Source organism: Neovison vison, chromosome 7 (genome assembly GCF_020171115.1).
Source record: "Neovison vison isolate M4711 chromosome 7, ASM_NN_V1, whole genome shotgun sequence".
Classification (NCBI taxonomy): Eukaryota; Metazoa; Chordata; class Mammalia; order Carnivora; family Mustelidae; genus Neogale; species Neogale vison.
Genome location: NC_058097.1, coordinates 42,697,137 through 42,725,022, shown reverse-complemented (window position 1 = coordinate 42,725,022; position 27,886 = coordinate 42,697,137). Strand labels below are relative to the sequence as shown.

At 50.2% G+C, this 27,886-nt stretch overlaps 2 protein-coding genes across 4 annotated transcripts; both read left to right on the top strand.

Annotated features, from left to right (window-relative positions):
- Positions 1–361: 361 nt before the first annotated feature.
- Positions 362–11,417, top strand: THAP8 (THAP domain containing 8). 2 transcript variants are annotated; one of them, XM_044256391.1, is made up of 3 exons: positions 362–541; positions 9,892–10,084; positions 10,311–11,417. In XM_044256391.1, exons 1-3 carry the CDS (start codon positions 459–461, stop codon positions 10,710–10,712), a joined length of 678 nt encoding a protein of 225 aa, XP_044112326.1. In that variant the 5' UTR covers positions 362–458; the 3' UTR covers positions 10,713–11,417. The 2 variants fall into 2 exon arrangements, with proteins under 2 accessions (XP_044112326.1, XP_044112327.1); XM_044256392.1 differs by having other exon boundaries at positions 454–541; positions 9,923–10,084.
- CLIP3 (CAP-Gly domain containing linker protein 3) lies at positions 10,009–27,720 on the top strand. 2 transcript variants are annotated; one of them, XM_044256390.1, is made up of 14 exons: positions 10,009–10,084; positions 15,645–15,866; positions 19,470–19,609; positions 19,695–19,788; positions 20,000–20,161; positions 20,572–20,690; positions 21,186–21,422; positions 23,675–23,810; positions 23,959–24,087; positions 24,731–24,874; positions 24,948–25,071; positions 25,274–25,338; positions 25,731–25,803; positions 26,192–27,720. In XM_044256390.1, exons 2-14 carry the CDS (start codon positions 15,704–15,706, stop codon positions 26,244–26,246), a joined length of 1,641 nt encoding a protein of 546 aa, XP_044112325.1. In that variant the 5' UTR covers positions 10,009–10,084; positions 15,645–15,703; the 3' UTR covers positions 26,247–27,720. The 2 variants fall into 2 exon arrangements, with proteins under 2 accessions (XP_044112325.1, XP_044112324.1); XM_044256389.1 differs by lacking the exon at positions 10,009–10,084 and adding an exon at positions 13,772–15,319.
- The last annotated feature ends 166 nt before the right edge of the window (positions 27,721–27,886 follow it).

Genomic DNA, 27,886 nt, shown 5'->3' with positions numbered 1-27,886 from the left:
ATCATTAACAAACATTTAGGTTTTAACTTTCACGTAGCTAAAACCAACGCCTCCAGTTCGCTTTTTGCTACACTCCCTATCCCCAAGCAACTACCCACACAGGGGCAGTAGCCCGGATGTAAGCGTAGGGGTGGAGCTGAAAGTGGACCACTTGGCGCAGGCTCAAAAAAGCCGTGACTCCACCTCTCCCTCAACAGGTGGTAAGGGCCGGGAGACTAAGAGCTGGCTTTGCGCCGAAGGCCTCGCCTAGCCCCCACCTGCCACGTGACCAGAGAGCGTCACCATGGTAACAGGGCTGGGCGCGTAGCGCGCAGGCGCTCTAGTCCCCTGCACGTGACGTGGCTCCAGGGGCCGTCACGTGAGGCAGGCGGAGAGCGGGTGGGGCGGGGTTCCGCGGCACCCGGAGAGGACCGAAGCACTACTGCATCCTGGGCAGAACTTAACCGGGTCGAGTAGCCATGCCCAAGTACTGCCGGGCTCCGAACTGCTCCAACACTGCGGGCCGACTGGGCGCTGACAACCGTCCTGTGAGCTTCTACAAGTGAGCGCAAGCGCGGGGCGGGGCCCGAGGGTAACTGCGGCTGTGCCGGGCGCTGGTCCATCTTGCAGGTGTCTAGAAGCAGGGCTAGTAGCAAAGTGAAGAGTCGGTATTCTCAGCACTAAACAGAGCACATACAAGGGTGCAGATGTATTAAAGCGCAGGGATAAACTATTAATTACAGGTGCGAGCGTGAGGAGTAGGACTGGGAGGGAGCCTAAAACTTCCCGCTAGTCATCTCCGCGAATTTGAGGTATCTCAAACGCAAAACATCCGAAACTGAGCTCCTGATCTTGTCTCCCTCCCACACCTTCCACAGCCTTTCTTAGTTAAGAGCTTACTCCATCTTTCCTGTTGTTCAGGCTGGCAACCTTAGAGTCATCCCTACCTCCTTTCTTTCCTCACACGAGAAAGTAAACATTACTTGAACTGTAAAAAAAGAAAAAAAAAATCTGTCTTCCCATTTCTTATTCCCCGGCTAGAATAAAAAACACGGGAAAATCCGGCTGAATAGGAAAAACATTTCTATATTTTTCTCAGGGACATGCGGATGTAAGTGAAAAAAATTCCCCTTCTTTGAGTGACTGCTGCTTTTTTAGTAGGAAAATTTAGTAGGAAAAAAATTTTTAGCCTAAAATCATAGGCTGCCATAAACTTCGCCATTTGGGATTATATCAGTAAAAATGAAACATCTCAATGCCTGGAGTTGTTGTCACTTTGACACTGAGAAGCAACCTCAGTTGCTTCTATCCAGGTGCAGAGCTTCAGGAAAGGCATTTCTGGACACAGTTTTCCACATATACCTAAACTTTATTGCTTTCAAGGAGGCAGGACCCTGGACTCACTTCACAATCCTGACCTAGTATCTATCCACACAGTTCTCCTTTGCTTTAAGCCTATCCAGTTTCATTTACATTTCATCTAAAATTCACCTTTCTCTCAAATCCAAATAATAACCCTGTCTTTTCCTTTGTTGAGTGAGACTTCTGGTACTTCTGGTGTGCAGTTTCCCTCATTGTCATGGTAAATAAACCTGACTCTGTTGGACTACAGGTTTGTCCCTGTGGCCTTAGTCTAAATGTGCCAGAACCCATTCCTCATCCAGACCATCAGCAGATCCTGCTGGCTCTCCCTTTAAAATACATCAAGAATTGACCACTTCTGACCCTCTTCTCTGCCTGCTTTCTGGTTCTGGCCCTTACCACTACCACCTGACTGTACTATTTTAGTAGCCTCCTCATTGGTCAACCCACTCCCACACACTTATCCCCAAATGCAGTCACAGGGAACCTGTGTATCCCTGAGTCAAATCAGAGTCCCCCTCTATTCACATCCTCCCCTGGGTGGGGTGCCTGGGTGGCTCAGTGGCTTAAGCCGCTGCCTTTGTCTCAGGTCATGGTCTCAGAGTCCTGGGGTCGAGCCCCACATCAAGCTCTCTGTTCAGCAGGGAGCCTGCTTCCCCCTCTCTCTCTGCCTGCCTCTCTGCTTACTTGTGATCTCTTTCTCTCTGTCAAGTAAATTTAAAAAAAAAGAAAAACAACAACAAAAAAACCAACAGATCCTCCCCTGGGTCCCACCTCACTCAATAAAAGACAAAAAGATGAGATTGAAGCAGACAAAAAGCCCTACAAAGCCCTACAGGAGCTGGATCCCCAATATCTGTATGACATCATTTCCTTCCTCCTACACCTTACCCCTGTGCTCTAGTGTCACTGGCAACTCCGTGTACCCCTAACATACCAGGCACATTGTTGCCTCAGGGACTTCGTGCTTTTCCCTCTACGTGGAAAGGTCTTACCTTTATGGTCACCACTCTGTAAAATGATAACCCTCTCCCACTTTATTTTTCTTTTTAATGGTTATCATTATCTGGCATATCACATATTTGATGTATTCATTTATTCTCTCTGCGCCCCCCCACTAGAATGTCAGCTCCGTGAAGGCAGAGATTTTTTTCCGTCTTGTTCTCTGTTATTTCCCCAGCCCTCAAACAGGGCCTGGCACATAGTGGGTGCTTGGTAAATATTTGTTGGATGAATTTCATTAATGCCTTCCAGATGCCCTCTCCCAGGAACCCCAGCAGCCCATGTCCCTTGAGGGACCCTGATGCAGAGTAGGAGTGATGCAGAGGAGTCTTTGAACTCAGATCAGTGTGTCCAGATTTGCTTTTTTACATAGGTCACCTCTGGCACTCTTTATTAATTACGCAACTCTGAGTGTCTCCTGCAGTAAGGAAGCCCCTGCTGGACCCAGAGGACCCAGAGGACCCTGACAGATGTTGTTGCTGTCCGGACAGAGCTCATGGATAGGTGAAGGAACATTAAAGAACTAGACATAACAACCTGGGAGTCACTCCCGATCCTTTCTTCAGCATGTTGTCCCTGTCCAGTCCATCAATCCATCTTTGGACTTTACCCTCCAAACACATCCCTTGCAACAATCACAGCAAAACCCCTCATGCTGTGTCAACACAGTTATAAATGCAAATGGGAAAATCCTAAGTAAACTGTTAGGAAATAACAGAAAACCCCTACATTTCCAGCCTGACCCCTTCTCATTACCTCTGCTCTCACAGTATTGTTCAGGCCACCATCCTCTGTTAATGAGATATGGTGGTGATAGCTGCTTCTGGCCTCCTTGCTTAGACTTCTGTGTCCCTTAGAAGGACACCAATAACAGCTTACTTAGAGATCACCTATTGTATGCTGTTATAAGTGCTTCACATACAGTAACGAGGAGAACAATGACAGTTGTACAAAGCAGCCAGATGACTTTATAAAAATCAGTTCATGTCTATGTTTAAATTCCACCCATGGCTGCCAGGCTGTCCCTTACACAGGCTAACCCATTTCTGCCTTAAGGCTTATCTCTGAATCAGTCTTGCAGAAGCCACATGGTCAATAAGAGATTGATGAGCTGTTACCAAAGGAGATTCAGGAGAAGGTGTAGATAGCAGGAAGGAACAAGGTGAAACCTGTCGAGGGAAGTGGCTGCCAGAGAATAACACAGGAGCCTGCCAGGCAGCCAGAGGAACCATTCTTTAGTTCTGTCTTCAGCCCTTTTGGGACATATGAGAGCCCTCTCTAATGGGAAACCTGTGAGTTGGGATTGCATTTGGGTGACAGTAAGAAAGTCCTGAAATAGTATTAGCTCAAAAAAATTATGGAGGTACAGCATATTATAGAATACAGCATGGTTAAGTTATACAGACACAATAACAGACACAAAATTGCTTACTACAACAGAGATTTATTTCTCATTCATACTCTGTCCTTTGCAGACCATATGTGGACCTATTGTATAATATGCTAACCTGGGACTCGGGCCAAAGGACCCTCCCCTACATGGAATATTGCTGGTCTTGTAGGAGGAGGGAAAGAGAAAGTAGGAAGAGTCACCCAATGGCTCGTCATAAATGCTATATTGAGAAGTGGCCCATGTCACTTTCAGTCCTTGGTCAAAGTAAGTCTGTGGCAAGCCTCAGCTCAGTGCAGTAGAAATATGTAATCTTCATGTGGGGAAGGGCAGCAAATACTTTGAACGATCCTAGAATCTACCAAGGGTTTACTTTTCTCTCAAATTAAACAAAAACAAAACAGACCAGCACTGGTGTGGCAGGTCCACAATGGTTAGGGCTGAGGTTCCTATCTTTCTGTGTTGTCATCATTGGCACGCAGCTTCCATGCAAGATGGCTGCCAGGTGGCCCAGCCATTATAGCCTACCATTCCTGGTAAGAAGGAAAGAGAAGGAACAAAGAACAAAAGGGCCTCCAACTGTAGACTGAGTTAGGCCCCTTCATCCAGCCTTCCCAGCAACCCCATCCAGTGGTGAGTTCTTCATCATTACTCATCCCCAACTGCAAAGGAGACGGGGAAATGTAGTAATTTAGCTGCATTTAACCACTCTGAAGACATTTTGAATTGACTGTTAGTAAGGAAGAAAATAACTTTTTTTTGGAAAAGAAGAACTTTTAGCAGTGTATGCCACTACATGATCTAGAAAGATGACCAACAAGACTATACACTATTCTATAAAAAAGGAGGACACTGTCCACTTAAAGTAGGTTTTGATTTTTTTAATTTTTATTTTTAAAGATTTTATTTATTTATTTGAGAGAGATCACAAGTAGGCAGAGAGGCAGGCAGAGAGAGAGGGAGAAGCAGGTGTCCCGCTGAGCAGAGAGCCTGATGTGGGGCTCAATCCCAGGACCCTGGGACCATGACCTGAGCAGAAGGCAGAAGCTTTAACCCACTGAGCCACCCAGGTGCCCCTAATTTTTATTTTTTAAGAAGATTTTATTTATTTATTTATTTGACAGAGCAAGAGAGCACAGGCAGGAGGAGCAGCAAGCTCCTCACTTGAGAGGGAGAGGGAGAAGCAGGCTTCCCACTGAGCAAGGAGCCTGATAAGGGGCTCAATCCCAGACTCTGGGATCATGCCCTGAGCTGAAGGCAGACGCTTAACTGACTGAGCCACCCGGGTACCCCAAAGTAGATTTTTAGAGAACCCATTATGAAAGTGTTGCCATCCAAAGGAACAAAGGAGAATAAGAAAAAGACCAAGTGAGGAAGAGGGTTTTCATGATACTCTCCTCCTTTGCCCTTTGAGCTGCCCTGATCCATTTGAGAACCCCTTCGCATTTAAGGTACCATCCCAGATTTCTCACACAACACGAAAGCATTCATTGGCCAGAACTTGGTTACATGGCCCCACCTACACAAAGGAATCTGGGAAACGTAGTCTTTTAGCACAGCACGTGCTGACCTCAACTGAAGTTGGAGTTTTTTGTTAGGAAGAAGAAAAGGAGGTGTGGAATAGTCACTTGTCAGTCTCTGCCAAAGAGGAGGGGGTAGGGAATGCTGCTGCAAGAGATTTCTTGTGTGTGTCCAGGCAGAATGGGGTTGATGGGAGGATTTGGATCTCAAACAGAGGCAAAAGGGACTGCGGCAGCCAGAGTTCCTGGCTGGGTGCCCTGGGGTTCTACTCTTTGGGTGCCACAGCTCAGATTCTGAGTCAGCCCTTTTGTCCTCTTTCACCAGCTGTACCCCACCCCCACCTGCCCTGTCCCTTGGCCTTTAAGCTGGGAAGTCTTGCTCCCAGGCCCATCTCTGTTATCCTGCCCACCTCCTTTCTCATGTGTCTTTTCCAGTTTCCTTATGCAAATACAAGCAACATGAATACATGTCCTAATTTCCCCCTTATTACTGTATTCGTTTCCTGTGGCTACTGAAACAAACTTGATGGCTTAAAACAGCAGAAATTATCCTCTCACACTTCTGGAGACCAGAAGTAGAAGTTAGTTTTACTGGGCAGAATCAAGGTGTTTGCAGGGTGGCACTCCCAGAGATGCCGGCTATAGGGGAGAGTCCATTTCTTGCCTCTTCTGATTTCTGGTGACCATGTCACTCCAGCCTCTGCCTTTTTGGTCACATCACCTTCTCCTCTTTCATCTGTTACAACATCCGCTCGCCACCCACCCCCTTACAAGGATCCTTGCGATTGCATGTAGGGCCCAGGGAACGATCTAGGATGACTTCCTCATCTCAGGATCCTTTACTGACTCACATTTTTGTCCTGCAACCTAGTAGTCACAGGTTCTAGGGATTAGGACATGCATGTCTTTTGAGGGCTGTTACTGAGCCTCCCACAATTACTAAAAGTGGATATACTCTGTTTGGAACTTTGGTTTTTTCCTGGAATGTCTATGGCTGCCAATAGCATGTCAGTGCATAGAATACCTCCACACTCTGTTTTAGGGCTGTGTGATGTTCAGGCAGATGACCGTATCCAGCTGTCTTACTGGTCAGCTTCTGTTCGTGGAATTGATACTTATTCTTCCATTTTCAGGTGTGGTATAAAGTTTCTCTTTGAGGTGTTTTTGTTTCATTTTTTTAAAGATTTTATTTATTTATTTATTTGATAGATCACAAGTAGGCAGGCAGAGGGAGAGAGGGAAGCAGGCTTCCCGCTGAGCAGAGAGCCCGAGATGCTGGGCTCAATCCCAGGACCCTGAGATCATGACCCGAGCTGAAGGCGGAGGCTTAACCTACTGAACCCCCAGGTGTCCCTTGTTTCATTTTTTTTTTAAGACTTTATTTATTTATTTATCTATTTGACAGAGAGAGAGAGAGATCACAAGTAGGCAGAGAGGCAGGCAGAGAGAGAGAGGAGGAAGCAGGCTTCCCGCTGAGCAGAGAGCCCGATGTGGGACTCGATCCCAGGACCCTGAGATCATGACCTGAGCCGAAGGCAGCGGCTTAACCCACTGAGCCAACCAGGCGCCCCCCCTTGTTTCATTTTTAAAGTTGGTCAGTTTTAAGAAAAGTATTAAGTAAATGATGTGACAGATGTAGAATGTATAGTGCAGGTGGAATGTGGATGACCAACTATATTATCTAATGCCATATAACAAAAACTGTCTCAAAATTTAACTGCTTAAAATAAACATTTAATATGTCACAGGTTCTCACAACTGCCATAGGACAGACTGGCCAGGACTCAGTTATGTGGCCACTCCTGGCTGCAGATGAAGCTGGAAAATGAGATCTTCATTGTGGACAGTCTTGAGTCTCAGAGTCCCCACCTACTTCTCACAGGGAAAGCTTTTATTTAGTTAATTTTTTTTATACTTTAATTTTTAATTTTTTTTAAATTGTAAAATACATATAAAATCTACCATCTTAACCATTTTTGAATATACAGTTCAGTAATATTCAGGATATTCACATTATTGGGGTGCCTGGGTGGCTCAGTCGTTAAGTATCTGCCTTTGGCTCAGTGCATGATCCTGGGGTCCTGGGATCGAACCCCACATGGACTCCCTGCTGAGCAGGAAGCCTGCTTCTCCGTCTCACACTCCGCTTGCTTGTGTTTCCTCTCTTACTGTCTCTCTGTGTCAAATAAATAAAATCTTTAAAAAGGAGGGGGGGCGCCTGGGTGGCTCAGTGGGTTGGGGCCTCTGCCTTCGGCTCGGGTCATGTTCCCAGGGTCTTGGGATCGAGCCTCACATCGGGCTCTCTGCTTGGCAGGGAGCCTGCTTCCTCCTCTCTCTCTGCCTACCTGTGATCTCTCTCTGTCAAGTAAATTAAAAAAAAAAAAAAAAAAAAGGATGTTCACGTTATTGTGCAACCAGTCTTCAGAACTTTGTCATCTTGCAAAACTGAAATTCCATACCCATTCAGCAACAAGTCTCAATTTCCTGCCCTCCTTACCCCCAGCCTCTGGAAACCAGTGAACTGAACGACTCTAGCTACCTCATGTATTTTTTGTGTATGACTGGCTTATTTCACTTACCATTATGTCCTCAAGGTTCACCATATTATAGCATGTGTTAGAATTTCCTTTGGGAGACTCAGTAATACTCTGTTGTATGCATATACCGTATTCTCTTTATCCATTCATCCATGGATGGATATTGGGTTTCTTCTAGCTTTTGGCTATTGTGAATAATGCTGTTATGAACATGAATGTGCAAATATCTCTTCGAGACCCCACTTAACGATTTTTTTAGGTCTGTACCTAGAAGCAGAATTGCTGGCTCATGCGGTAATTTTTTTTTTTTAAGATTTTATTTATTTATTTATTGGACAGAAATCATAAGCAGGCAGAGAGAGGAAAGGAGGGAAGCAGGCTCCCTGTGGAGCAGAGAGCCTGACTCGGGGCTCGATCCCAGGACCCTGGGATCTTGACCTGAGCTGAAGGCAGAGGCTTTAACCCACTGAGCCACCCAGGCGCCCCTGACACGGTAATTCTATTTTTGATGTTCTTGAGAAGGTGCCTTACTATTTTCTGCAACGGCTGCTCCATGTTATATTTCCCACCGGCAGCGCACAGGGTTCCAGTTTCTGCACATTCTCACCAACACTTGTTTTGTTTTAATTTCCATTTTTTAAACTTTTTAAAGATTTATTTATTTATTTATTTTAGAGCAAGCATGCGCACACATGCACGGGTGCAGGGAGGGACAGAGGGAGAGGGAGAGAGAAGCTTTCAGCAGACTTCTCGTTGAGCTCAGAGCCCAACATGGGCTTGACCTTAAGACCCTGATATCAATGACCTGAGCAGAGACCTAGAGTCAGACACTTAATCGACTATGCCACCCAGGAGCCCCTCAATTTTTATTTTTTAAAAGATTTTATTTATGTATTTATTTATTTGAGAGAGCGAGTGAGTGCACACGTGTACAAGGATGTAAGCATGAGAGAGTTAGAGGGACAAGCAGACTTCCCACTGAGTATGGAGCCTGATGCCAGGCTTAAGCCCAGGACCTGGAGATCATAATCTGAGCTGAAGATGCTTAACTGACTGAGCCACCCAGGCACCCCTGTTTTGCATTTTATGATAGCCATTCTAGTGGTTATGAGACGCTATCTGATGGTTTTGATTTGTATTTCCCTAATGATTAGTAATATTGAGCATCTTTTCATATGCTTGCTGGCCATCTGTATATTTTCTTTGGAAAGCTATCTGTTCAAGTCCTTTGCCCATTTTGTTGTTGGGTTGTTTAAAAACCTTTTAACAGGTGTTTTCAAGCTTACACAAAAAATAGAGTTATATAGTAATATAGTTATAGTTATAGAGTTATAGAGTTATAAGACGGATTCTCATGCATCTGTCACTCAGATTTACCATTTGTCAACATTTTGCTAATCTTTTCCATCTACCCTCACCCATTTAAACCTTTAATGCGTGATTTTAAAATAAGTCCCAGATGTTAGTTCTTTTACCTATAAATATTTACCTATAAATATTTCAAAATGTTTTTCCAACAGAGGACTGTTTTAGAAGCATAAACCAATGCAATTATCATACCTAGCAAAATTAATTTCTTAGCACTATCGAATACCCAATTCATGCTCAATTTTCCCTAACTGTGTTAAAATGTCTTTTTATGGAATGATTTGTTGCAGACGAGGTCCACAGCCTGCAAATGGATGTTTCTTAAATCTCTCTTCATCTTTCACGCCACCCCGCCAGCATGAACGTAGACACATTCTAGATTTGTCCGGTTTCGGAAACTGCTCTCTCAGGCTTATGTGGAGGAACAGTTTGGGTTACAGATGGGGAGATCAGGAAGGAGGCCACTGCAAAACTCCAGCCAGGAGAGGATGGAGGCTGGATGGGAGGGGCAGCAGAGGTGGGAGAGGTGGGCTGATGTTGAGTGTTGCAAAGGTGGAGTTGAAGAAGGGGATGCAGGTGGGTGGTAGAGCAAGCCTGGGTAGGAGGCAGGGCCAGCTCCCAGCCTAGGGAAACTGAGGTGTGGAGCCCAGGGATCTCTGGGTATGCATGTCCTCGGAGAGGGCTGGGACTGCACCTGATACGGCTGACCCTCTGACCCCACGGTCCCTGGCAGGTTCCCACTAAAGGATGGCCCCCGATTGCAGGCCTGGCTGCGGCACATGGGCCATGAGGACTGGGAGCCCAGCTGCCACCAGCACCTGTGCAGTGAGCATTTCACGCCTTCCTGCTTCCAGTGGCGCTGGGGTGTGCGCTACCTGCGGCCTGATGCAGTGCCATCCATTTTCTCCCCGTCACCCCCTGCTAAGGTGAGTGAAAGGAGGTCCCACTGCTGGAGTTTGAGCACATCTTCCCCACCTGGAACTAATCCGTGGAGTCTGATCCCCAGCCCTCCTCTTCTGAGTCTCTTGACTCTGCCCTGCTGCCTGATCCTCAGCCCTGAGGGAAGTTCCTCCTAGGGGTCTGGCTTCACCCAAGGGCAGTACCCCTTGGAGTCTGGCCCTGATGCTCCCCATCCCATGCCTTGTCTTCCAGAGGCAACAGAGTTCCCGCAGCACTGAGAAGCCAGTTGTGCCTCCCTCCCCACCAGAGGGCACGCCCCTGTCCCCTGGTCCTGCTGTCTCTGTCTCGGCCCCAGGCCCTGTGCCCCTTGTGGTACTGGGGTCAGCATCCGGAGCCCCTGAGGCCACGACCACCGTGTTCCTGACCCCCCTGCCACCGCCTCCTGCTCCTGCAGGGCAGCAGCCTGGAGTCCGGGCCCAGCACCCGCTGGCCAGGCTGGACGCTGTCCTGGGAGCGCTGCGGCAGCGGGTGCGGAGCCTGCAGCGGCGCCAGGAGCAGCACGAGCTGCGGCTGCGGGCCCTAGAACAGCTGGCGCAGCAGCTGTGCCAGGAGGGCCCCCCGAGCCCTGTGAGTGTGGCCACCCGGCCCCCGTAGCCTGTGTCTTTTCCTTTAAACCAGAGGCCAGTATTTAAAGTTAGAACATTTCACTAATGTTTCCAAGTGTCTGGCTTTTCTTGAGAAAAGTCAATCTGGTAACACCTACCAACTGTTGGTCAGAGCAGGGTAATGGCTGCTCTGTTTCTTAATAATATTTAAAGAGCCCTTTCTCTCTGCCAGACATTGTTAATAACTTACTGAAAACTCACTATGACCTTCATGCAGCTGTGGTCCCCATTTTTCAGATGGAAAAACAGGCACCAGGACGCTACAGTAACTTGCCTGAAGTCAGGCAGCCACGAAGATGCACAACCAGGATTCAAGCCAGGGGTCTGACTCCACAGCAGGCCAGTGCCCTCCTATTGGAGAGCTCCCTGCCGGGCCCCTAACAGAGCTTGAGTTTGAGTTTGTAGCCTTCCTACCAGAGTCGCCCTGGCCCCATCTAAAGGCCTTTATGTTCCTGCTTTTACTACTGAGTATTGGAGGAGGGTATCCTCTCTTGAAGAATCAGTTTGACTAGGCTTTTTCCTTGCTAAAAACCCTAGCAAGTTGGAGGTTCCAGGGGTCTCAGCCCTGGCTGGACAAGAGAAGTGAGAAGGGGTTTCAGAAAAGAACCCCCGCCCCGGAGCAGCTGGGTGGCTCAGTGGGTTAAGCATCTGCCTTCGGCCCAGGTCATGATCCTGGAGTTCCAGGATTGAGCCCCTCACTGGGCTCCCTGCTCAGCAGAGACTCTGCTTCTCCCTTTGCCCCTCACCCGACTCATGTTCTCTCTCTCTCACTCTGCCTCTCTCTCAAATAAATAAAATCTTAAAAAAGAAAAGAGTCTGTATAAATGAGGGGCGCCTGGGTAGCTCAGTTGGTTAAGCGATTGTCTTCGGCTCAGATCAGGATCCTGGAGTCCTGGGATTGAGTCCCACATCGGGCTCCCAGCTCCATGGGGAGTCTGCTTTTCCCTCTGACCTCCCCTCTCATGTTCTCTCTCAGTCTGTCTGTCTGTCTGTCTCTCTCTCAAATAAATAAAATATTTTAAAAAAATAAATAAGTAAAAATTTTAAAAAAGGAGCCCCCCCCCAAGTAGGCGTGTAGCTAAGGTGTCTCAGCCTGACAGCCATGGGGTTGGTCATGCCTCAAGGATATGACTTTTTCTGGCCTCAACACCAGTGTTTTAAAATAACTTTTGGTCTTTCCTGAAGGCTCAACAGGTGTAGCAGCACTGGGTTCATATTGACAGCCAGTAGCAGTCAGCTGGAACTGCAGTGTGGCTGCCCTGGCAGACTGTAACCGGACCATGCTGGGGCACAAGGGGGACACACAGAAGAGCAGGGACAGAGCTCCAACTCAGGCCTGGTACTCTTCATGAAGCCTGCCAGGGCCCCGGGGCTGACAGTGTCTCTCTCTCTCTCTGCTTCCGCTGCCCTCATTCAATCCCTGTTTTCCTCCCATGTCCTCCTCTCTTCCCACATTCATCTTTATGTTTCTCTGCCCCATCTCTCTGCCCTCCTGTCTGTCTCCCCATTTCCTCCATGTCTCTCTTCACCTCCATCTTTCTGTGTCCCTCATATCACTGTCCCTCTCTGTGTCTGGCCTATCTCCATAACTTTCTCTCCATGTCCCCTACATTTTCCTGTTTCCCCATACTTTTTTTTTTTTTTTAAGAGTTATTTATTTATTTATTTGACAGAGAGACACAGAGTGCGTGCGAATAAGCAGGGGAGGAGCAGAGGGAGAGGGAGAAGCAGGCTTTCTGCTGAGCAGGGACCCCGGTCGGTGCAGGGCTCTATCTCAAGACCCTGAGATCATGACCTGAGACGAGGGCAGCCGCTTAATGACTGAGCCACCTGGATGCCCCTACCCATACTTCTTTATTTCCCCAACGAATGTCTCTCTGGCCTGACATCTCTTCACATCCCCACAAGTGTCTCTGCCCACATCTCTCTCTGTTCCTTGACATCCCCCTCCCACCTTGGCCTCCCTGTTCCTCATCACTTCTCCCCTTCTCTCTTCCTTCTCTCCTTCCCTCCCCTCTCTGCCCTGTGTTCTTCATCTCTATTACTTCTTTGTCTGGGATTGCCCAGCTTGCTGGACCCAAGGAATCCCATCCTCTGTGGAGTGGCCGACAAAGCTGTGGTCATTGCCCAGAGTCCTGCATCTCCCACACTGGATGCCAAGCCAGAGCTCCAGGACAGATCATGTTGTGGGACAGATGACAGAGAACAGAAAGAGAGACTCCACAGACATGGGCCTGTCTAGCCCCACCACCCACGACTGGGCCATTGTAGCACCTCCCTCAAGAGCCTGGCTCCAAGCACCTCCTTCTATGGACCCCTTGAACCTTGGGGCTTACTTGGGCCCAAGGCCCATCAATTCTTATTTTTCTTGGTGCCAGGTTCCTGCTGCCCCCAATTTGAAGCTTTGCAGCCAGTAAAACAGTCCAGAGCAGAACAAGTATTGTTTATTTGGGGAGAATTTTATCGAGTTCTGAAGAACCCCTCATACCCTTTGCCATGTATGGTGCTGCGCTGGGTATACAGCAGTGAACACAGCCAATAAAATCCTGCCCGCATGGTGCTCCTGTTCTGCTTGAGTGGAAGACAAACTAGTAAACTAATAAACAAGGTAATTTCAGATAATGATAAGTGCTGTAAAGACCAAATGTAATGGGGTGGGGGTGGCAGATGGATGGATGAAGAGGGCTCTCTAAGGACACAGTGTTTGAACAGACACTTGGATGAGAGCGCCTGGCATGGAAGGCATACGGGCTGGAGAACAGCCCCTGGAAATGCCCAACATCCAGGGTGTCAGCTGGAGGAAGGCAGTGTTGCTATGGCAAAAACTGAAGCAGGGTGGGGCCCCTGGGTGGCTCAGTCATAAAGTGTCTGCGTTTGGCTCAGGTCATGATCCCAGGGTCCTGGGATCAAGTCCCACATCAGGCTCCCTGCTTAGCAGGAAGCTTGCTTCTTCCTCTCCCACTCCCCCTGCTTGTGTTCTGTCTCTTTCTGTCAAGTAAATAAATAATCTTTAAAAATAAAAACAATCAGGGAAAGGTGTGTGTGTGTGTGTGTGTGTGTGTGTGTAGGGATGCCATTTTAGATAAAGCAGAGAAGGTCTCCCTGAAAAGGCACCAGTAAGTAAAATCCTAAACAAGGGGAGAGGGGGAACTGAGTATCTGGGGGAGGACCGTTCTGGGCAGAAGGAAGAGACAGTGCAAAGGTCCTGCACTGAGGAGGAGCAAGGAAGCCAGTGTATTGCAGTGGATCCAGGGCAGAGTGAGAGGAGAGGCTGGAGAGACGATGGGGGAAAGTTCACCCAGGGCCTTGTGGACTGTGGTTGAGAACATTGGGGTTTTTTTTATCTAGAATGAGGTGCAGCAAGCAGATGTCTCTGAGTCAAGGAGGGCCCTGATGTGGGATGTGTTATGCCCCGTGGCTGCATTATAGGGAGCAAGTTGTGGGGTAAGGGAGGAGGAGGGAAAACAGGGAAGAGGCTGCTGCCATAGTCTAGGTGTGAAAGGATGAAGGAAGGACCAGGATGAGGGCATGGGTGGGGGGAAAGGAGGTGAGGGGTTAAATTCTGGGAATATTTTGGAAACGGAATTGCCGGCCCTGACCATTAGAAGGATGAAGGGTGGAAGGCAAAGGCACCCAGTCATCTCCGGGCTGGGGTTGTGGGCATTGCAGCCCACAGCCATGCAGGCGTGACAGCCAAACCGGGTTGATGAAACCAGTAAGGCCTGGACCCTGGTCTGGCTCCAGGTCTTCTTGGGGGATATACAGGTTTGGAGAGGGCTGGAGGGGTTCATTGGCAGCTTTGTACCCTACACACTGCTATAGCGGTATAGCATGGTGATTAAAAGCCCAGACTCTTAAAAAAAAAAAAAAAAAAAAGCCCAGACTCTCCAGCCAGGCTGTCTGGTTTCAAGTCAGCTCCATCACCTATTTGCTGTTGCTGTGTGCCCTTGGGCAAGTGGTTTAGCCTCTCAGAGCCTGGTAAGTAGTCTTGAGCACTCTGTGATGAAAACGACATGACTGATGACCAAAGAGGATGAAAGGAGTCTACAAAATCATCCCTCTGAGACATCCTTTATATGCGGCAAGCATAGAGAAGGAGTTAGGTCTGAGACCTCAGAGAGAGAGAAAATACTCATAATCACCACCACACTAAGACCCCTGCCCTAACTGGCCTGGTTTGCGGGCCTGCGGGAAGGCTATATCCCAGGCATAAGCCCAAAAAATAACTGTACTCGCTTTCCCATCCCTCTCCTTTTGCCCTTGTCTCTGCTTCATCTCTCTCTGTTTTGATGTCTCACATCTTTTTTCGTGGCCGTCTCTTCTTTCTCCATCCTCCGCCTATCCCTTTCTCAACGCTGCCTTAAGTCTTTTCATCAAAGCGAGGAGCCTCCCAGTATCTCCGCCCCCGCGCCTGGCGGGGGGGTAACATTGCGCATGCGCCATCAGCGCCCCTCCCTCCACCCCCATACCCTGTCGGCGTCTGGGCCTCGTCCCCTTCTGTCTCCCTCTCCTCCCCCATCACTTCCCCCGACACTGACACCCCATTACTCCAGTCTCCCCAGTCTCAGCTTTGGTCTCCAGCCCCATCCGCCCGAGGTAAGATGGGTATAGGGGAGGCCCGCGGAGAAGGGGAGGGGCGAAGCATCCTGCATCCCGAGATAAACAAACCAGGGGAGGGGGCGGCCTAGACCGAGGGGCCTGACGTGGGAGGAGAAGAATGGGGGGCTGGACCTGGGGGAAGTGCTAGGCGCTGGGCCGGTATACCAGGGTCCTCAGAGGGGTAATGGTAGTCGCTATGATTGCCCAAAATCCAGAGCTGGGGGCGTGGGAGCCACTGAGGGCCTTGGAGCTTCTGGGAGCTTCTGGGGGCTCACACGCTGGACCCTGTGGGGCGCTCTCTATAACTGACCTCTGTCTCCAGGATTTGCCTGAAAGCCGCCCCCAACTCTACATCCGCCCCCCGGAGGGCCACTGAAGACCATGACTAAGACAGATCCCGCTCCGATGGCCCCTCCACTCCGGGGGGAGGAAGAAGAAGAGGAGGAGGATGAGCTGGTCCCCGAGGCCCCCAGCCCCACCCAGGAGCGCCGGCAGAAGCCTGTTGTGCACCCCTCGGCACCTGCCCCCCTCCCCAAGGACTACGGTAACCACCTTCCCCACCCTGCAATTTGGTCTGGAGCCATGGGTGGCCAGGGAGGTTGGGCTGAGCTCTGCTGGTAATTCTGGGGGATTTGAAGGTGGTCCAGGGGAGTCTTGGCCCTTGGACTCCCCCCTTCATTAATTAATTCATTCACCCATTGGAGAATGGAATTGGAATAATCCTAATCTTTGATTCATGACACATCATTCAATCATTTAGTCATTCAACAAACATTTACTGAAAGCCTGTCATGGACCTGGCTCTATGCTAGGAGCTTGGGGCAAAGCATGGAGCCACACAGACCCAGTCTTCGCCCTGAGAGAACTTACAGGCCTCAGTGACAACCTACACTGATAACAATGTAATATAATATAAATGTATAATTACAAGACATGATGAGGATTGTTTTTGCCAAGAACTGGATGCTGCAGGAGCTTTTTAAGACATGGTTTCCATGAGGAGGTAGCATTTGAGGAAGACCCAAGGACGAGTGGGGTTTAACAAGAGAAAGCGCCAGGGGAAGGGAGTACCCAGAGAGATTACTACAGGAGTAAAGGCTCTGAGTTTGGAAGTTGTGGAGCAGAGGGGGTGGCCTCTTTTGGAGAAGCTGAAGGTGTCTAATCATTCACCAAGCATATTTAGCCATTGCTACTAGTCTGTGACAAGCTTTATTCTGGTGATAGAGATTTCATGGTGAGCGATCCAGGCATGATCCCTGTTCTCAGGAGGGAACAAGCAGTAGTTAAATCAGGCAAGTCAGATGGAGTGAATGCTATGGAAGAAATAAAGGAGGGACATATAATAGGGGGGCCTGGGGGCAACACTTTGAGACGGAGTGGTCAGAGTGGGTCTTTCTGATTGAGGTGGGATTTAGACTAAAGCCCAGAGCATGAGGAGGAATCAGCCATAGGAGAGCTGGAGAAAAATAGTTTCCGGTTGCGAGGAGCTAGTGCAAAATCCCTGGGCAGGAACAGAAGACGGTCCTGAAACTGTAGTTAGGGAATGATGGGAGTCAAGGTGAGCGTTTGGTAATGATTACATCTGGGAGGGCCTTAGGGGCTACTGTGAGGACTTTGAATGAGTGTAATTAAGGGAGGGCACTTGGTGGAGAGATATTTAAAAGCAGCAGGAGTGGTGGATCTGATTTATATTTTTAAAAGTTCCTTCTGGCTACTGGATACAGAAGGTAGAGGGGGCTTTTAGAAGATGCAGGCTGGGAATTCCCAGCAGCTTTAAGTTCAGAAACTAGACACCAGGTTCAAAGAGTAGGGGTCACTAGGGATGGCATCTGTGACCGTGTCACCTGCTAGAAGCAGGTCAGAGAGGCTCCAAGTTGAGCTCAGTCTGATAGAAAAATGAGAACATTATCTGGGTGTCCGGTGCAAGGAATCCACGCCAGGAAAATGGAAAACCTCATTTGGAAATGTAGCTAGACATGGCTGGGGCCCGTGGCCTGGTGGTAGGTCAGAGGGTGTAGGCTGCTCCCTGTGCCCCACCCCGCCTCCCTCAGACTCTTGCTCGTAGAACAAGGACGGTTTTGGTCATAGAACATGAAGGCATCTGGAAATGGGGTCTAGGAGAGAGGGTGGGGGCCAAGGTGGATTTGGTGAAGAACTTGTGTATTTGTGAATGAAATTGTGTGCAGTTAACTTAGCAGGACATTGCTTGAGCACCCACTGCATGCCAGCTGCGGTTCTGGGCCTTAGGGAGAAGGGATCGAACAGACAGCACTGAAACGTAGGGCTTACATCCTAGTGAGGGAGACACGTGAGAGAGGAAAAGAGGAAAAATGAGGGAAGAAGAAAAACAAAGGAAAAGAAGGAGGGGAAGGAAGAAGGAGTAAACAAGTTACTGTTAAGTAGTGGGATAGGCTGTGATTAAAGAAGGAAAAAAAGGGCCCAGGATGGAGAAGGGCACAGGTGCTGATTTCCACGGGGTGTTCTGGGGAGGCCTCCCTGAAGAAGTGACGTTTGGGTAAAGCCTGCCAAGCCCTGAGAAGGCTTCGGGGTGGGGGTGGGGGTGTGGAGACACTGTCTCAGGCAAGCAAAACAGCAAGTGCCAAGCCACTGAGACAGGAATGTGCCAGGCGTGTTGGGAGGACAGAAGGAGCCAGTGTGGCTGGGTAGGATGAGTGAGGGAGAGAGGGCAAAAAACAGAAGAGGCCAGTTTATGCAGGACTTGTGGGCTGCGGGGAGGACGGTGGTCAGTAATTCGAGTGTCGGGGGGAGCCTGGGCCAGGTTCTGAGCCAAGGAGGGCTGTGACGTGACTGGAATTTTAAAAGGAACCCACACAGGCTGATTCCTGGAGATGCTGTGTCTGTGGCGCTTTCCTGGGCTGTGTGACATCTGGGTGTTCATTTCCTCATTCATTCAGTACAGGGAGGGCTCCTGCCGTGCTCCAGGCCCTGTGCTAAGTGTTGATAATGCTACAAGGAGCATTATCAACATTAGCCATCAACGATTGGCCATCAGAGCCTGGGGGGAGATGCAAGTTCCTCTAGCCCCCCACCCTGGCTGGCCGCAGCTACCTCCTGCCCATGGGTACATTTTTATGTGTACTGCACAGTATTTGAAAAATTGAGATTTTTCTTAAAAACCTGGTTTTCTGGGATTTTTAAATTTTGTTTTAACTTGAGATTTAGCCAAACTGTGCCCATTCTCCTCCAGGGCAGCAGTGTGCTAGAGCAGTAGCAACCCCACCCAATCCCCTAACCACCCCCCAACCCTGGGGGGACACATGCAGACTCAAGGTACCGCACTCCTTCCACAATCTCAGTTTCAAGGAGTGGGGTTTGCTGCTCTGTAGGATTACTAGATTTTTCCAACTTGGCAAGACACACAGGGGTGTCCAGAGTTCTGTGTGAAATTTTCTGATCTTGAAGCCGCATGCTGGCCACACAGAAAATGTCTGTGGCCCGTGCGCAATATGGTTTGAGACCATGCATTAGAAGATCTTAAAGGCAAAAGCCTAGAGCTGTCCTGCCTCAGGATGGAAAGAGGGAGTTGAAAGACCCGCGGATCCCCTTACCCAAGAATTCAACACTGCCACAGGATGCAAGCAGCAAGAGGTTCTTTATTGTAGCGCAGGCGCCTGCTGGTGGTCAGCAGCTCCTGCTAGCTGAGCACACCAGGCTGGGGTGGTGCAGGATTTTTATAGACAGATACAAACAAGTTTTGGATGGGGCGGAGCTGATTGGCTGACAATTTGAACATTTGAAAAAGGCATACTTGGTGTTTGCGGATTGGCTTTGGAGGACCCGCGCATGCGCGAAGAAAAAGGCGGGAAGGGGGAGTGAGGAGGGGGAGTTGGACCTTATTACTCAGCAGAGATGCATCCTGCCTATGTGACTATGTGGCCCCCTGCCTCCTGCCTACGTGACTATGTGGCCCCCTGCCTCCTGCCTACATGACTATGTGGCCCCCTGCCTCCTGCCTATGCCTCGGCTATTAGCAGAAGGTATCTTGTTCAAACAGGAGACCAGTGTCACACCCTAAAAGCCAAGCGGTTACAAGAAGGCAAAAGAGCAGTTAATTAGTTAACAACTGGGGGAAGGGTCTTTCAGAGTCAGCTTGCCTGGGGTGACTTTGAACCTCTTACTGCCCTAGCCTTCACATTCTTCGATCCCAATGACCCGGCATGCCAGGAGATTCTCTTTGACCCGCAGACCACCATCCCTGAACTGTTCGCCATTGTGCGCCAGTGGGTACCCCAAGTCCAACACAAGATCGATGTCATTGGCAATGAGGTAAGATACTTGGGAAGCCAGGGAGGGAGAGGACAGGGTCCCTCACATGTTTGGGTAAACCTCCCTGTTCCTGTGATTCTCCCAGATTCTGCGTCGAGGCTGCCACGTGAATGATCGTGATGGGCTGACCGACATGACACTGCTCCACTATGCGTGCAAAGCTGGGGCTCATGGAGTTGGTAAGGTCCAAACCCCCAAAGCTTGAGCCCCAACACGTAGGCCTCTAGACCAGATACCTTCAGAACCACTCGGAATCCTGCCCCTCAGACCCCCACCCTGAATCCACAGCCCAGCATGCTAAAACACAGTCCCTGAGGACCAGGGCCTTCCCAGTGCCTTGGACCCAGGCTTTGGAGGAGGGTATGCAAGTTGACCTGGGCTGTTGCGCAGGGGACCCCGCTGCGGCTGTGCGCCTTTCGCAGCAACTGCTGGCATTGGGCGCCGATGTAACACTGCGCAGCCGCTGGACCAACATGAACGCGCTTCACTACGCTGCCTACTTCGATGTTCCCGACTTGGTGCGCGTGCTGCTGAAGGGCGCAAGGCCAAGAGGTGAGCAGGAGGGACCCGGCTGGAATGAGATGGAACCTTGGCCTAAGAAGGAGGCTGGAAGCCGAGGGAGGGTGCCCCAGATGTGTTTGGGGGAGGGGGCAGCTGAGGGGCGAGGGACCTGGGATCTGTGGAGATAGTGGTAGGTTGGAGGCAAGAGATGCGGGAGATGGGGCCCAGACATCCGTGACCCATGGCCACGGCAGAGGGGTAACTGGTTGGGGGGGCGGGGCCTAAAGAGGACGGGGGTGGGGGGTGGGGGGTGGGGGGCGTGGGGGGGTGGTTTGCATGCGAAGCTGCAGTGAGGCCTGTGGCTTAAGAGGTGGGCATGGGGAGACTGTAAGATGGTATTGGAGGACAGGGCAGGGTGTCGAGACCACTCACCTGGAACCCTCCTCTCGCCCACAACCCAGTGGTGAACTCCACGTGCAGTGACTTCAACCATGGCTCAGCCCTGCACATCGCTGCCTCCAACCTGTGCCTGGGTGCGGCCAAATGTTTGCTGGAGCATGGTGCCAACCCAGCGCTGCGGGTACTGCACCCCTGGCCTAGCCCCCAGTAGCTTCCTTCTTCCTTCCCCACCCTTGCCCGGCCAGCAGAGGGGGAAGGGGCCAAGACCCCTTGCACTTCTGGAAGCTTCTTAGAAAAATCACTTGTACATTCAACAAATGAAGTGGTAGCTGGTATTTACCATCACATGGTCCCATTCCAGGCTTGGGCTTTCCCGGGGCATGGCTTCCCTAAGATCATGCCCCAGAGACTGAAGTGTGACCTTCATTCCTTTGGCTTTACCCCTAGTTCCATTCTCAGTTACTTGAAATCCCCAGCCTGAGGTTGGGGGTGGACTTTCCCTGGGACATGGTCTGTACTTCAGTACCTCACCCCTTCGTATTCCCATGTTGGCCTAGAGTATGACCTAGCTCTACCTTGGCTTTACCTAGACTAGGGGTCTCTGGGAGCATGGGCTCAGTGGAGTAACAGCCTGTGCCCTTGACTCCTCACTTCCTTTCTTCCCACTGGCCTCCAGAACCGAAAGGGACAGGTGCCAGCAGAGGTGGTCCCAGACCCCATGGACATGTCCCTGGATAAGGCAGAGGCAGCACTGGTGGCCAAGGAGCTGCGAACACTGCTGGAGGAGGCTGTGCCACTCTCTTGTGCCCTCCCCAAGGTCACGCTACCCAACTATGACAACGTCCCGGGCAATCTCATGCTCAGTGCACTGGGTCTGCGCCTGGGAGACCGCGTGCTGCTGGATGGCCAGAAGGTCAGAGACTGGGGAAAGGTGGGGAGAGGGCGGCCCTCATGCCTCAGAGCTGGTCCTTAAACAGAGTGTAGTCCCTCTCTTTGGACACCCGCCCTCCCAGTCATTCCCACAGTTGTTCTGTGAGTGCTTCCTTTTGCCCCACCCTGGACTGAGCTCTCAGCGCAGGGAGGGAAGACAGATCTATCACCTGACAGTGTCAGCCCAGAACAATCGTGGGTGTCAAGAGGAAGCAGAGTGATCAGCACAGCTCTGCACCTGTGAGTTCTCCTGGGCCTTATAGGCCCTAGGCAGGACCTACCTCTGCTCCCAGAGTGGTCAGTACTTAGGGAAAAAAAAGGACAGGTCAGAATAATCAGGGGTGTGATGGGATGGATGCACCCCCTTGATGATAGTAGAGAGGGATGAGCCAGGAGAAGAAAAGGAAAAGGGGGGGGGGTCCCACTTAGGGGGAAGCAGGTACAAATGCCCAGAGGGCAGAGAGAATCATTATTTCTCCAGCTTTGATTTCTTTTGCTGGTGTCTCCATGCTGGACCCAGACCGTCCTTGGGAATTAAGGGTTATATGAGCCCAGACCCACTCTTATGGAAATTTTTTTCTAATGAAGGAGAAATGTCCAATCAAGGAAACCCATAGTTTAAGACAGTTTCTGGTAGCATCAAGGGTTTTGAAAACCATTAAATGTTTGGATTTAGGGATGCCTGGCTGGCTCAGTCAGTAGAACATGTGACTCTTGATCTCAAGGTCATGAGACCAATCCAATGAGTTGTATGTTGAGATTACTTTAAAAAAATTTTTTTTTAGGTTAAAAAAAAGTTTGGATTTAGTAAATCGCCCCTGGCTGCGGGCATATACAGTCAGTTTTAGCTGGGATGCTTCAAAGGCTTCTGCGAGGAGCTGATGCCTGAGGCAGAGAGGAATCAGCAGGTCCAGAGGCCAAGAAGAGGGAAGGGGTAGCAGGACTGGAGGGAGACGTGGAAAGGCCAGCAGGGGCTGGATCATACCAGACCTGCAGGCCACTAGAAGGAATTTGAATTTCGTTGCTTGTACAGTGAGGAATTTTGAAAGTCACATTGTGTTTCCCTATCAGGGTTTTGCACGCATCCGCCCCATCTGTAACACCTTCTGTACCTGAGCTAATCAAATCCACGTGACAATTCTGAAAGCAAAATAGTTTGACTCTCCCCATTTTACAACCCAGAAGACTGTAAGAGGCTCAGAGAGGTGAAGCTTTTTGTTTGAAGATAAGAACAATGATAATAGTCTGCCTCTTAGAGAAACAGCATAGCACAGTGGTTATGCACTCAGGCAGATCTCAGTTTTGTTGCTTTCCAACTGTGGGGCTTGGGGCCACCTACTTTCCAGCTCCAGGTATCGGTTTCTTCATCTCTAAAATGGAGCTAATAAGAGTACCCACCTCAGGTGGTTGTATGAGACTTTAATTAATTAAAATCCAGAAAGCCCTTAGAATAGGGTTTGGTGCATCCCAAGCGTTCTCTGTATGCCAGGCAGTCTTCTGATCCCCACACTAATTCTCCAGAGTAGGCACTATCAATTCACCCATTTTATAGACAAGGAACTGGGGCTTAGAGAATGAAGCAGCCTCATACAGTGATATAGCCATACCCACAGAAGGCTCACGGCAACTGAATGAATTTGCATATATTGCAAGTGTTTCAACTAGCCAGCCAGCCTATGAAGTGCTTTGCTATCTCCATTTTACAGGGGAAACTGAGGCCTCGGAGGTCATTTGACCAAAGTTGCAGGAAAATAGTCAACACTCACTGATCCCTCACTCAGCACCAGGCCCTGTTCTGAGGCTGTGCCAGCTCTGTCTAATCGACCTTTCCACCTGTGAGGATGGAAATATTCTGTGTCTGTATTGCCCAGTAAAATAGCCGTAAGCCACATGTGGCAACTGAACACTTGAAATGTGGTGAGTGTAACCAGGGCAATTAAATTTAAATTTAACTTCAGTTCATTTAAATTGTTATCTGTGGCTTATGGCTGTTTACTGCACTGAACAGGGCAGTTCTATAACCATGCTATAAGGTGGGTGTGATTTCTGTTCCCATATCATAGATGAGGACACAGAGGCTCAGTGCTGTTCAGTCATACAGCCAGGAAATGGGGGTGTCCAGATTGGAGCTCAGGGTTCCCTCATCTACTCTCCATGCTGCCTGTGTGCCCGTGATCTATCATGGCCTCTCAAGGACCATCGCCCACAAAACCTTATCCTCCCTTGTTTCCTCAGACGGGCACACTTCGGTTCTGCGGGACCACGGAGTTCGCCAGTGGCCAGTGGGTGGGCGTGGAGCTGGATGAACCCGAGGGCAAGAATGATGGCAGTGTTGGGGGTGTCCGTTACTTCATCTGCCCTCCGAAGCAGGGTCAGTCCCACCTGGGGCTCAAAAGGGGTGGCAGTGGGGTCCACTCAGTAGTTCTGATGCTGCTGACTGGTGATGGGGGTGGGGCGATGATGGCCGGGCAGAGGGCAGAGGCTTGGACCACTCCCAACACAGGCTCTGTCCCCCGCAGGTCTCTTTGCCTCTGTGTCCAAGATCTCCAAGGTAGTGGACGCACCCCCTTCATCGGTCACCTCCACACCTCGGACTCCTCGGATGGACTTTTCCCGTGTCACTGGCAAAGGCCGCAGGGAACACAAAGGTCAGAGGGGGAGCCTTCTGGGTGAGGAGAGCCAATTTGAGGATATTCTGTGGGTAGCCTGGCTTCGGTGACTCAGTTTCTCCTCAGGCCCAAACTCCTGTGTTAGAGGAATTCACTTTTATGACTCTGTTTCTCCTTTGACATAGTACTGGGCCCCCACCCAGTTCCAAAAGATCTGTGGGTTTTCTGCCTTCTGTTACTTAGTTTCTCTTCAGGGCAAGGGTTTTCTCCCCAGTTTTAGGGAAGAATCTATGGGGTTCCCGGCTTTAATGACTATTTATCTTCATACCCAACTCCTCCCTTCATTTTAAAAGGATAACTTCTGGGCTTCTGAATTCTGTGACTCAGTTTTTCCTTTGGGTCCAGATAATCTCAGTTTTGAGAAAGGATTTTGGGGTTCTCCAGGTTCTTGACTCAAGTTTCCCTTCAGGCCTAACCCCCATACCCCCACCCCCAGCCCAATTTTCTGGCAGTTGAGATTGTTTCCTTTCAAGTCCCAAACCCTCCTTTTTCTGGGGAAGGCTCTAGAGTTCCTGACTAGAGCCAGGACAGAGTTTCTACCTTGGGTCTTTCTGGGTGGCATAGGGTCCCCAGGGCAGGCATCTGGGGGCCCCACTCCTTCCCACTGTACCCTTTACCCCAGGCAAGAAGAAGCCCCCGTCATCCCCGTCTCTGGGCAGCCTGCAACAGCGGGAAGGAGCCAAGGCTGAGGTTGGAGACCAAGTCCTTGTCGCGGGCCAGAAGCAAGGGACCGTGCGCTTCTATGGGAAGACAGACTTTGCCCCCGGTGAGGACAGTGATCTGGGGTGGGGGGTTGGGCAGGTAAGACCTTGAGGCATCCTGACACCCCACTGCTGCAGGTTACTGGTACGGCATTGAGCTAGACCAGCCCACTGGCAAGCATGATGGTTCTGTCTTCGGTGTCCGGTACTTCACCTGTCCCCCACGGCATGGAGTCTTTGCGCCAGCATCCCGAATTCAGAGGTGAGCCCAACGCCAACCCCAACCCAGGGCACCTCCCAGAACCCTGATTCCCTAGGCTTCTCAGGCATCTCTTCCTCTCAGACCAGCAGGGCAGTGTGGATACTCCCCTCCATACCTGAGCTCTTCCTGAACCCTGTGGGTTCAGCTTCTTTCCTGGCTTCTTGTGATTCTGACTCCTCCCACTCTTCTTATGTCTTCCCAGGATTGGTGGATCCACTGACCCCCCTGGGGACAGTATTGGAGCCAAAAAAGTGCATCAAGTGACAAGTGAGTTGGGTTTGGGATATAGGAGGTAGAGGAGGGATGAGGGTTTGGGGATGGGAGGAAGGGTCTTGGGTTCTCAGGTATATGCTGGTGACAGATTTGCAGGACTTAACAAGGGATACAGGGCCCAGGAAAATGATGAGACAGGATCCCAAAGAGGATAGGGGCTATGGGGTAGGGTATTGGGAATGTTAACAACAAGGCTCTGGGCAGGCACTGGGGCATGTGTAGGTATGGGGGATACAAGGAATGTTACTAACAAGAGATCCGGATAGGTACTGGAATGTGGGGTTCAGGTGGGTATTGGGGACATGGATAAGTATCAATGACAAGGAGTCTGGTTGGGTATTGAGGGTCTATCATTCCCTTACCTGAGACCTTGCCCTTCCCTTCAGTGACACAACCCAAGCGCACTTTCACCACAGTCCGGACCCCAAAGGACATCGCATCAGAGAACTCCATCTCCAGGTGGGTAGCCTACCCTTGGCCCACCTCCAGGGGGATGTTCAGGGAGAGGTTGTACAAATGGCCATTGGACACAAGCATCTGGGCTTCTGGTTGGGGCTGGAAATAGAGGTTAGCAAAACTTTTGACTAGAAATGTTTTTTAGGGGGTGAGATCTCACACTGAATTCTGGTGGCTTCCACTCTTAAAGGGCGGGTAGAGGAGGCAGAACACCTTCCACTTCACAAGAGCCTGAGAAGGCATTGCCAGACAGGTAGAGGCAGAATCCAGAAAGGCCAAACCCTAGTCACTTGGGGAAGAGTAGGGGTTGGGAGAGGAGGGAGGTGATGAATCCAGATGTTTCTGTATTCTGCATCAAGGTATGACGGATGGACATGATTCTCCATTCCAGGTTGCTCTTCTGCTGCTGGTTTCCCTGGATGCTGAGGGCGGAGATGCAGTCATAGAGGACTGGATACCTGACAGAGAGTCAAAGAGTCCCCTCTAGCATCTCCTGACACAAGGAGCCCCCGAGTCACCCTGAGATAGAGATTCCCAGTAACACATCCAGAATAGAGACCCCATTAGCCAGCCCTCGATCACTGAGGCCCCATTATTAACAGATTCCCTCATAACCCCCAAATACAGACCCCATGGTACCCAGAAAGAGATTCCCTGAGTGTAGCACCTTCAGGCTAGTCCCTGTCCCCAACCCCTCAGAGCAGACCCCCCAATAACATGTTTCCACATCACCTCAAAGGATGGTGACTTCTACATAATGGCTCCAGAGTCATTCATCACTGGATCAGAATCCTCCCCCATTAACAAAGACACCCCTCTCCATCAAGTCCCCTTGAAATAAACACAGGTCATATCTCCAGAGCAACAGAGTAACAACTACATTTAACATCAGTCCCCTCAAGATGTTGTGACCACCAAGGTCACCCCAAAAACTTACACTGCAATCAGACACCCTACATTAACAAATCCCCGCTCTTACCCCTCAAGAAGAGACCCACATTAAACAGCCCACTCTCACCCCCAATTTACAGACACCAAAACAGTCCTGGAAGTGCTAATTACAGGACCCCTAAGTCTTCCTACCCTCTGCGCCCTGAAGAAGCCCCCAGTGCCTTGTATGAAGCCCACCCCACACGGCCCACAGCCCCTGTGCTGGCCAGGCTCCCAGAAAATTCTCTATTTTTTAAGTAATGACTTCCCCCTTTGGGGGACCCCAAAATTTGGAGGCCCCATTCTGGGACTCTGGGGATCCCAGACCCCAGAGTACATGTCCCAAATTCCCCTGTGCCCCCAAGTCCTATAGCTCCTAAAGGACCTCAAGGCCCTAACTCCCAAATCATGGAATCCCAAATCCCCAGGGAATCCCAAATTTTAAAATTTAATCCCAAGCCCCCAGGAAACCCCAACCATGGAGGTCCTTGTGCCTGGGATGGAGGAGACTGCAGTTAGGATATGCATCCCGGGCTCCCAGAGCACCTCAAGCCCTGCTCATAGGCACCAGGAGACCCCAAACAGGAATTCTCATCCCTGGAAACCGGAGCACTTCAATGCCCTGAGTCGATGGATCTCAAGACACCCAAATGTAAAGAGCCCCACCCCCAGGGAACCCCAAATCCTAAAGCCTCCATCTCTAGTATATGAAGGGCCCCAAGGTCTTGAGGGGATCGCAAATCCTGGAACCCCTATTTCAATCTACGTTCTGGTCACAGGTCCAAAACACCGAATCTGAGTCACTGGCCCCAAAGGACCTCAAGCACCCGGGTCAGACCAACAGCCTGAGGGAGAACCTAAAGGCCCAGGGGGTCTAGGGTGGACCTGGGGCCCTGACCACCAAGGACAGCTCACGACTGCCCCTTCACTGCATGTCCCCGAACTCAGCATGACCCCTATCCCCTTCAATAAAAATGTTTCTATGGCTTATCTGCGTCAGGTCAGTATTTGGGGAGTTGTAGGCCTGCCCTTGGACCCTTGCTGGGAGAGGACGAGAGAGGAAGTCCTTCCTTCAATCTAGCCTCCTTGCGGAATGGGAACGGAATGATTTAGCCTGCGGGAAGTCGTTCTAACAGTCCGGCCTCCTCTGTGTGGC